The 11,060-nt window shown below is 33.0% G+C and overlaps 1 protein-coding gene across 1 annotated transcript; it reads left to right on the top strand.

The window, feature by feature from the left end:
* The first annotated feature begins 2,159 nt into the window (after positions 1 to 2,159).
* LOC140043822 (uncharacterized) lies at positions 2,160 to 11,060 on the top strand. Its single transcript, XM_072088291.1, has 11 exons — positions 2,160 to 2,350; positions 2,621 to 2,806; positions 5,731 to 5,793; positions 6,501 to 6,700; positions 7,158 to 7,698; positions 7,921 to 7,994; positions 8,654 to 8,737; positions 8,976 to 9,108; positions 9,475 to 9,597; positions 9,831 to 9,961; positions 10,495 to 11,060. The coding sequence occupies exons 1-11, from the start codon at positions 2,266 to 2,268 to the stop codon at positions 10,633 to 10,635; spliced, it is 1,761 nt and encodes a 586-aa protein (XP_071944392.1). The 5' UTR covers positions 2,160 to 2,265; the 3' UTR covers positions 10,636 to 11,060.

The following is an 11,060-nucleotide window of genomic DNA, read 5'->3' as shown; positions in this document are numbered from 1 at the left end:
GACGTGGAACTAGGCAGCTGCTACCATCATGCAAGAGTTACGGAACATCTCACCAGCTGCTACCAGTATTCCAGTAGAAGGAAGGGACTCTAAAACTTGGTTCCCAATCGGACGCAACGCAACGACATAGGTGTTACGCAAGTGAGTTCACCAATCACAAGCAACAGTTCGAATAATCCATTGCGTCATGATTGGTCAAATTGCTTCCGGTGGGCTTACGTCATTGTATTGTGTCCAAGTGGGAACTACGAGCAAGACGATTACGACGACGAAAGGACTGGACGAATTAAATTCAGTTATGCAACTATGATAAAATATTGACAATACTAATTATCTGATTTCAATTTAAAATAAATAAAGTTACCATTATTATTCGTTTATATAATACTAACTACCTGTAATAATAAATTATAACTAATCTAAAAACATCATTTCAATCTATTCTACTTCTATATTTGTGTCGACTGGCATGTGATGGCAACTATGTACCTTTCCCTATTCCTCGCATCCCCTCTTAACTAGGTCATCCCTTAGTACGTAGTGGTATGTAAGTTTGGTGTAAGATAAATAAGTACCCACTTATAGTTTGGTGTAAGGTATATAAGTATCCCAAAGTTTGGTGGTGTAAGGTATGTAAGTAGGCCAGGTGTATATAAGTTTGGTGTAAGGTATATAAGTATCCCAAAGTTTGATGGTGTAAGGTATGTAAGTAGGCCAGGTATATAAGTATCCCAAAGTTTGGTGGTGTAAGGTATGTAAGTAGGCCAGGTGTATATAAGTTTGGTGTAAGGTATATAAGTATCCCAAAGTTTGGTGTAAGGTGGTATGTAAGTAGGCCAGGTATATAAGTTTGGTGTAAGTCGGGTGGGTGGGTAATAGGTTAGAAGGTGAGAGACCACGCTGCCATTGCATGCCTGTTTATTCTTAATGTATAACTGCATTGTACTTTTTGCTTCTAACTAATATTTTACTGTGCACTTCGTTTCATTTCATATAAGTTTCATATCTCGATACAAAATATTATTCCATTTACTTTAAATATTACTACTGCATGTATTGTTCTTTATTTGGTCATAATTGCATTACTGAAAAGAGGGCGAAACACATTTACCTGCCGTCTATATTTTAAATGGTTACTTCTTAAGCCTGTTTTCCTGTCGACGCTATCGGCGTTGTTCAACGACGATTGTTTGGAAATGATCAAGTTAATAATAACGACAGCGAGTACCTTTTCCTGTAAATCGTTAATTTCAATGTGTACGTAGAAGATTGCCGATTATTGTTAACGATGGCGTCGAATAACGTCGACAGGGAAACCGGATTTATGGATTTGAAATTTAAAGAATGCATTTTTATAATAAATATTTGAATTTCATGATTTGATTTAAAATAAATAAAAGTGAATTCAATTTAACGGTTTCTATTGTTTGTATAATTGAATTGATGAAGAGGACAAAACATTGTGTACACAATATTACTTAAATTTTTATAAAATAACATTCATTTTGATGATTTTACACACATAGGCCTATTTCTGACATTTGTTGGATCGAAAAAAAATGTCTCTTCAATAATTCAATGTAATTGTTCTTTATTATATGTATAGTACAATACTGAAAAGATGACGTACTGACCATCCAGTAATGGTTGCTTATAATTTGAATAAACATAATTATATACGCTTATTTTTTGGTTATTTTGTATTTTGTATGAATTTAAAATTACTGAAATATATTTGATTGTGCCAATTCTTTCTATACTAGTCACTAAAGATTCTAGAAGTTTTACGTCTCCAGATTTTACTACATTTTTTCCTTACGTGATGTATATAATACCGTTCATTGTTATGACCCGGACTAGAAGCAGCTGGTCTTAATGAAAATCTAGGTCCTAAATTAAAATATCAGTTCACAGTCAGAACTTGCCGACTTATATTTTAGCAGACTGAATAGTGAAAACTCCATATTTTATTGTAATTTATTCATCAATTAAAAACTCTACCGTCCAATCAGGATTCCATAATGATATGAGCCCCCTAAGTTAACGATAAACATACGAATTTTCTTCTTTTACAGACGTTATATGGTGAAAAACAATCTTGCCCTACCTACCAATTTGGTATATTTTATGTACCTCCATCAAAACAAACCGAGCTGACACATGGATCGATTTTCCATGGATTTTTGCTGGCAAAAATAATGGTTTATAAATTGTATTTTCATTATTTTATTCTGTTGCAAGATTTAAAATAGCACATATATTAAAATGTTGAGCTTTGAGTTGGATACACAAAAGAAACTGACAACTGTAGCTACTTGGTTGTTTTGTTTATTTGGTGGTATTGAATACGGTAGGTACTAGGCCTAGGCTAGGGAGTGACTTTGGTCCGGTTGTGTGTGGGTGGGATTACATACAGTGTTGTGTAGGCTTAGCTCTAGGCCTAGCCCTAGCCAGGCATATGTGTTCTTGGTTTGTACAAACTGGGTAATCTTTGAGCCCTAGAGTTACTTATGACCTGAAATAAAACAATGATTTTGGAGAAAACTTATACTTTTATAGCATGGCATGTGGCTGACCGTCCCAAAAAATCACTCCTTCACTTTTTTTTTCTTGTTTCCAGCGGTCATCATTCCAACACTGAACCTATTCCTTGAGGATCTGGGAGCTCCGCAATATTTCCTTGGAATCGTTTTGTCTGCCTTCAGTTTCTCTGGACTGTTTGCAGCTCCAATATTCGGGATATGGCAGGACAGAACATCAAAGACCAAGTCAATTATTCTTTTTGCAAATATGTTTGAAATTGTTGGTATGTGTACTTCACAGTTTTCATCTTTTCACTAATGTATATCTTACATTTTGTGTTGTGATATAAAAGGTTGGCAAAATAAACATATAATATACCAGTACTGTAACTATATAGTTTACAGATCAAATATCAAAATGCTGACTGGAATAATATTACAACATAAAAAATATCTATTCTTTTTGTGACCTATTTATTATAGTCCTCAAGTGGTGTAGGGCTTACCACTACCAGACTCTCTGGACAACAACTTAAACAAGCAACCCTTCTAAAACTAGAATTTTGTTCTTGTACCCGGCCAATGCACAGATCTGCGATACAAATAAAATGAAGAGCCTACCAAACCATGATTTAATAGTGAAATACTATATACAGTATCTAACGTAATTAGGGCAGTAATGGCCACTACACCATTGTTTGTGTTCCACACTCAAGAGGTCATTTAGTTTCAGTTTCAGTTTAGGCCTATGGTATTTAACTACATATTCTTGTTAATGCATTAAGACAACAAACATTAAAAGTTATTTAACTTACCTCTCCTTTGCTATTTTTAAAATACATAAGTGATCTCAGTATAAATTATAAATGTTGTAGATCGTGGTATGACGGTTTTTCAGTTAACGGACACTTTTAAATATGTTGACATCATCATAATTTTTTATACATTTCATATTAAATAGAATTACAATGAGAATTGGTGCAAATATAGTTACAATAATTATGTTCGTTACTGGTTTTTCCTTACCATAGCGTTTTTATTTTTAAATTAATCTGCAATGAAAATGCAATTTTAACAAACGTTATTAAATCGTTTTTAAATACCTTCACAAAATGATCAGTCTTCTAAACATTGTTATAAGTGCTATAAAATGCCTTTGTTCTATTGATTCAAGTTTAGCTGTGCCATTTTGATATATTTCGTAAAAACAATTTCATCATAAAAAAGGAGAAAATTTAGTTTATAATACGAGCGTGATGGTTTTATTTTATTGGCTACACATGTCAGGTTTCTAAATGTTGTTTGTGATGATATATTGATTAATGAATAGAAAAGTTTTGAAATAAAGGCCACAGACAATTGTTGTTGTATTATATATTGCTGAAGGTCAGATTGGTATGGCTGTTTTAGGAAATGATGCAGTCATATGATGTCTACAGTACAATCTGAATATTGTCTTCAGCTTAAACATAAAGTGCTTAATTTAAATGTATTAGTTGTGTATCACATTGTATGTCCTGATATATGGAGATGGTTGCAACCATAGTCAACTTTCTATTGACTAGGTTGCAACCATAGTCAACTTTCTTTTTAACACCACCCTTCACTTTTCACATCTGCCTGTGGGGGCAATATAGAGTCAGGGACATTCCTTTAAAATGAAATTTTGTTGGGTTTCAAAGGTTTATATTAAAAACTATAGCTACCTGCCTATATTTTTATTTCTATGGTACTGTATTCCAAAGTCTAGTGGAATCATGATTATTTAGTATCCATCCACTAAGGATGACTTTTGACCCCCAGCTTGAATAAACACATTACTGTAGATGTATAGATGGTTAGATACTAGGCCTGGTATGCCTTTCTTGATAAGATAAAAATGATACGTTCAGTGTATTAAACTCTTAACTATTAAAAATATCCGACATTATTTCAATTACTTTAATTGATTAACCTAATTAATAACCTATTCTCTTTCTGATGCCCACTGAAGCAGAACAACCTTTGTAATATTGCTAAATCTTGGATAGGAAATGTAATGATATTTAATGACTTAAACCTGCCAGAGATTCAATATTAATTTGATGCCGAGATATTATTTAGAAATACAGAGATGTAACTGAAAAAGTTTAGGTGGTAGCTTAGGTATTAAGCTTAAAACACTATAAAACTTTGATTCAAAAGTGATGGTACACTTAAAGACCCCTTCCCTGCAATTTTGGACGTTTTTTGGAAAATAATACATACAGTATATATCACTTTAAAAACATTAAACCATGTCATTCCTTGTCTTAAATGTACGTTTTATGGTAAATTATGATAAAAAGTGAGAAACAATGCACTACCTAAGTAGCTCGCGGCGATCGACCTCTCGTGGACGGTCTTAGGCCTAGCCTAGCTAGGCTTAGTTTTGTAGGCCTAGCTGGTAAACATCGATAACGTACGAACATCGTACGCTAGCTATATACCTAGCCTGACGTTGTATAGTTGCTGCATTAATTGTCTTTCTATTTTTGTCAGACTCCGTTGATACAAATTGGGGAAAACCCGGTATTTTCGCTGAAAAGTTAGGAGTCTTCCATTTGTTTTGGCTTCACGATCGATTGAAAAGTGGGCGAATTACAGGTGAAAAACAAAAATATCAATCCGCGCGCAATGCATTTTGGGATTTATAGCGGGCCTCTATAATTATTAGAATCGATTTATTTTTCACTTTTTTAACCGTTTAAAGACGAAAAAAGTTATCGCAATAGGACCATATAGTATTATTTTTACATTAAATATAGTTTGTGATCTTAAAATAGATCTAAAAAACGTAGGGAATGGGGCTTTAATATTGCTATATCTTGGATAGGAAATGTAATGATATTTAATTACTTAAACCTGCCAGAGATTCAATATTAATTTGATGCCGAGATATTATCTAGAAATACAGAGATGTAACAGAAAAAGTTTAGGTTGTAGCTGAGGTATTAAGCTTTGTCTACACTATAAAACTTTGACACATGTGATGTGCTCATATATGGACATGATGATATATCACTACCATATTTGGGTATACCATACCATTTTTGTCAAACTAGTTTGATAGTGTAGACAGAGCTTTAGAAAAGGTGCGTGAGAAAATAATTGTAAAAAAAGACAGCCTGTGTTTTTGTTTATATATTAAAACTTAAATAAACCATAATAATAATGTTATTTTTTTTAGGTAACTTCCTATACTTTGTTGGTAGAAATGAGTATTTTCTGTTAGCTGGTAGATTATTAGCAGGTAAAGTATGCATTTTCATTGTCAATTGTTTAATACATACACTCCTTTGCTTTAAAGTACCTTCAGAAATGAAACAAGGAAAATGTGTTTCTTTTTAAAAAAACATTGAGAGCCACTCATATACAGAATTGTAGTTATAGCACTCCTGGACAAGTCCTCTCATCATGGGCAAATAGCCCTTCAACAACAATTAACCCTTTAACCCTGTCAATTATTCCATACAGTAGTAGTACTACTACTACTGTTTGTTTGTTTATGTCTCTTTGCAATCCTAAGAAAACCTACCCATTGGACAAAAGAAAATTACACTCCTCCTTGGGGCAATTACAACCTACTCCATCCCAATTACCCCTAAGAACAACTACTGTTTTTAGAAAAGTCTCCTACCCACGGTGCAGAAGATTTCACCCTGCTAGAGAAATTTAGCATTAATGAGCTAATAGGCAAGATGTACTGGAGTATGATCACATCGGCCACATACAATATCTATGGAACGCCAAAACTGCCACACAATGTACCACTTAGTACCACACACACACTGAATCTGAATATTATTTGCTTTTAAAATTGAACATTTTTAACGGTAATTTTCAAATCATCGAATGTTGTCTTCTCTAACGCAAGCTACCACAAGCATGCCTGTTAATTATCCAAATGCCTAAGCCAAGTCTATTACAATGATGGTTAATTTTGTATCCTTTTTTTAGGTGTTGGTGGAGGAGTAATGTCTACTATCTTTGCGCAAATTTCTCGCACTACACCCGTCAATAAACGTACAGCAGTGATATCAATGGCCATGGCTTCTCGTCAGTTTGGTCTTCTTTTCGGTCCTGGATTTAACATATTTTTATCTAAGCTTGATTTCAAGATTGGTCCATTTGAAGTCAATGATTTTACATCGCCAGGAGTAAGGATTATTTATATCTTTACCAATACCATCAACATTTAGAGGCTATCGAGCACAATACCGAATGGTGTTTAATTGGGACCTGGTATGCTCTCTCTATTGCCTTGATCTTTTATTAGACGATTTTCGTTCTATGGAAGCCATCTTGCAGAGAGATGAAAAACAATCGTGACTAACAGAAATAACATAGCGTTTTCAGAGGATTTCAGGACACCATATTAATTTTAAAAATGTTACCTCTTGAATGAAAAAACATTACTGTAAAATGTTCTTAAAAGATTGACCGTAGCACGAAGTTTGTCTATGAAATTAGAATGTGTCCAAATGTTTCTATAAACTAAGATTAAATGAATAATCTATAATTCCTGTGCAGTTTTATTCCAAAAACAAAATGCCCTGATTAAAAATTTTATTTTTATCAAACATCAAAAGTAAATTTATTACCATTTCTTTTCAGTTGTTTATGATGATCATGTGGATTCTACTGCAGATATTAATGATTTTTATTTACTTTGATCTTCCTTTGGTCAGTGATGAGTCAAATTTTGATGAACCGGTCAAAGGTCAATCATCAACCAATGACGTAGCCAATGGAACACTTACAAATAATGATTTGTATGAGAGAACTCAAACACCCACTAAATTAGACTCTGCCATCGAGCACATGTCAATCACTGTTAGCGGCAGCTATGAAGAATCGGACGCAATAAAAGCGCAATTATCCGCTGCAAAGAGAAGGCGACTGGTCGTATCACCAGTTGGTTCTACAAGCTCGATGTCTCCACGTTCTGACGATGAAAAAAGATCCGATATTGATGAAATTAAATCGATTTCAGATTCAAATGGTGTTTTAAGAAATGGAGGTGTTCAAAGTTCAGATTACGGAACAGTTACTGAGAATAATGAGGAAGAAATAAAGAATGAAAAAGAAGACATGGAATTCTCAATTATACTTAAAATGAGATACAAGGATATGACATTTTTTCAAAAGTTAAATGGTAATTTATTTTTTATTTCTTTCAAAAGTGATTGTAAATAGGCTTCATCTCAGTTGACGATGCCCCTTTTGAGGAAAAAAAAAGAACCATCTAATCCTGGCTATGAAGCTAATTTGTGAAATTCACTTTCACATAAAATAGTTAATTTATGTTAAGGATTTAATTTATTTTAATTGTTGGTTTTATCTAACAACAATGTTATTGCTTTGTTTTTTTTCTTAGAATTGATACGGGAAGATATCGTAGTAATTTTGTTTGCTCAGTTTGTGTTTCTGTTCAATCAAACAGCTCTAGAGGTAAGTGCAATACTAAGCCTTGTCTACACTATCAAACTGTATGTGTCAAAAAAGTTTGATGTGCCTATAATGGTAGTGCTATGCTTAAATATGGTAGTGATATGACATCATCATGTCCATATATGGTTTGATAGTGTAGACAAAGCTTAAAAGATGTATTGTCCCCCAAAAACATGAAAAATGAAGATTAATTAAATCAGATTTTGAATAGGTTATTTTGTAGTTTTAATAAAGTGAATCAATTCCGTAGAAAAAGAAATGGAAAAACATAATGTTTTCACTTATAAAATAACATTATAAATGGTTAAATTAACCAAAAATCCATTTGCTTGAAGCCAATTTGACCATTTTTGCTTTAAATAACATTTTTTTTAGGCAAATAATTTTTTTTCGATCCAATTTTTGGTCGAAGTCAATAACTATTATGTGACAATAAAATGGCATATTCAACCAAAAAATCTTTAAAAAATGATTGTTCAGGGGGCCAGGACAATACATCTTTAAGAGTTTAGTTTACTGAGGTATAACCACACTACCATACATTAAACCTACTCTAAATTATAAGGGCACTCTAATCTTGTGATATGAGGCCATTCTGAGTCCCTATTTGGTACGATTTTAAAGCAAAGTAATATAAATGTCATAATTGTTTCTTATAGGCTGCCCTTACACCACTTACACAGAAATATTTGTCATTTGGAGAAATAGCCAACAGCCTCTTATACTGTGGAGCTGGTATTGAGGTACAGTGCTTATATATATTACTAGAATAAATACTGGTTTCTGTAATAATACAATAAGAACATTGTATACAAATGAGAAGATTGCTCACAAATCAGCAAAATTAAATAGTATTATTATACTAATTGGTCAATCATGTATAAAACATTGTGATTTCTGTTTCTAGTTAGGATCTGCATCTCTATTATTACTTATTGTGATTTGCATAAATTGTCTACTTTGCATATTAATATTCTACAGGTGATTGCTGGATTCTTTCTTGTTCGATACTTGAGTCGACGTTGTCAAGATAGAACTTTGTCGGTTATTGGCTTACTCAATGAAATCGTTCCCCTTGTTATCTTGCTATATTTTTTACCGAGGGCAATACCAGGTAAGTTATTTCAATTTTTGGAAGTTAATGAATGGCACATTAAATGGTTGGCCAAACTTTTATCCAGAAGGTTTTTGATTCAAATCTATGGGCTATCTATACTTGCATTTTTATTTCAATTTTTTGGAAGCTAATGACAGTAGATGGATACCCAAGCTTTTAACCTGAAGGTTTTTGGTCCAAATCTATTCAGTATTCATACTTGTATTGAAAAGACTCGGCTTTTTTATTCGAGTACCTTACCATTTAAATGTATTTAAAACCACTATTCTTGATGCCCTTTGGCATTGTCTATTGTCACCTTTTAATTGAACTATTAATTAATAATAATAATTAATAATTCATCATTTCTATTGTCTGTTTCAGGTGATTTTGATGGCAATGTGGTTTGGATGAGCATATGCCTCTTTATCCAAGTCTTTGGACTTCCATTTATTGCTGTAGCATCCGTAGCATCATTTTCCAAAAAGACTCCTTTAAAAATACAAGGTATTGTTACTTCATGGTATTTAATATTACAGTCAAATTATTTACAAATAAAAGAAAGTCAGGGGAGTTTAATGTGGTTAAGTTATCGGAAAGTGTTTATTGTTTTGACAACTTTTTAATACGACCACAGTGCTGATTTTGCCATTTGCCCACTACCTGTTTACACAGTTCCTATAGTAATATTGTGTCTTGTGAATATTGACAAAGTTTTTATTCTTCTTAAATTATTGTAGGCTTTGGTCAAGGTATTCGTAGAGCTGTTGGTAACATAGCAACCATCATGGGACCTTTATGGTCAGGTGGCGCTGTAAACAAACCGTACATTTTGTTGTCCGTTTTACTTGTAATTCTTGTGTTATGCTTGGTAAGTACTATAAACCCAAAAATGTTGGTTATTTAATTGACCTTGAGTCAACTACTGTAGGAGTTTTGATGTTTGATTTTAGGTAATATCAAAGAACACAAGAATCTCCTGTTCGTCCGAAGCGTGTAACAATTTCGAAAGGCATTGTAGGATAGAATAGAGCTAATGGGTGGTGCCATTGTGAGCCATGGAGTAGAAAGGCAAAATCTTTAGAGGGGATCTGCTATACTATAGGGGGATATAATAATTGACTGAGCCCTCTATAGGAATTAATAGTTTTGACTTCCTAGTTTGGAGAGGGCACTACTCTATGCTGTGAAATGCCGTCGCCCAGTTTGACCTTTCGACCCTGTACTTCCGATACTGTGTTTTGAATGCAAATTGAAGAATTGAATATTAACATTTTTTATCAATGAACACTCACTGACAGTTGGCCACTGGCTTTCCCAAGGATGTCTCTATTGGTTCAGTATGTCAGATTCGAATGGAACCAAAATTAATTAATTCAATTATATTACATTGTCTTTCTTTAGGGCATGACATTTTTATCGTGGAAACAACTTAAAATGCCCGAAGAGTCAACTCTACCATCGTTGGTCAAGACACAGAAATCATGTCAGTTTGAAGATGAAGAAACTCGGCCGCTTTTATCCGGTGAAGGAATAGATGCTTAAGTAAATCAGTCAGGACTAATACAGAATATGTATATTCACCATTTATGTAGTGTGAAAGCCTTTACGGCATAAAATCAAGCATTATAGTATGATTGTGGAGCATGAAGAAGTGTCCTTTTTAATATAACTGAACATAACCCTTTTCACCCTCTAAATAATCTTTCTTGACTATTTATAAAAAGGAAATTAGGTTTCAGATTTCTTCTGTAGTTAAGAAAATAATTACATGTACAGAAACTTAAAAATATCACAATAAAATTAAGTACTCACTAAAGATTTTATTACAGTAATTTTATAGGCTCATCATAAATTTTTTTCATTTTTATTGGACAGACAAAATATTTGTACAAATTTCAGTTTAAATTAAATGTGTAATATATGCTCAAACTGTTAAAAAGATTGATTGAAGAAATTTATAATATATA

Source organism: Antedon mediterranea, chromosome 3 (genome assembly GCF_964355755.1).
Source record: "Antedon mediterranea chromosome 3, ecAntMedi1.1, whole genome shotgun sequence".
In the NCBI taxonomy this organism is placed as follows: domain Eukaryota; kingdom Metazoa; phylum Echinodermata; class Crinoidea; order Comatulida; family Antedonidae; genus Antedon; species Antedon mediterranea.
Note: the sequence above shows the minus strand (reverse complement) of the source record. Positions and strands in the feature narration are given on the sequence as shown.

Excerpts from the sequence above, each read along its gene's own strand:
- LOC140043822 (XM_072088291.1), top strand. The coding sequence starts at position 2,266 with ATGTTGAGCTTTGAGTTGGATACACAAAAGAAACTGACAACTGTAGCT. Across the intron at positions 2,351-2,620 it reads ATTTGGTGGTATTGAATACG|CGGTCATCATTCCAACACTG; the intron begins GTAGGTACTAGG and ends TCTTGTTTCCAG. Across the intron at positions 9,962-10,494 it reads TAATTCTTGTGTTATGCTTG|GGCATGACATTTTTATCGTG; the intron begins GTAAGTACTATA and ends GTCTTTCTTTAG.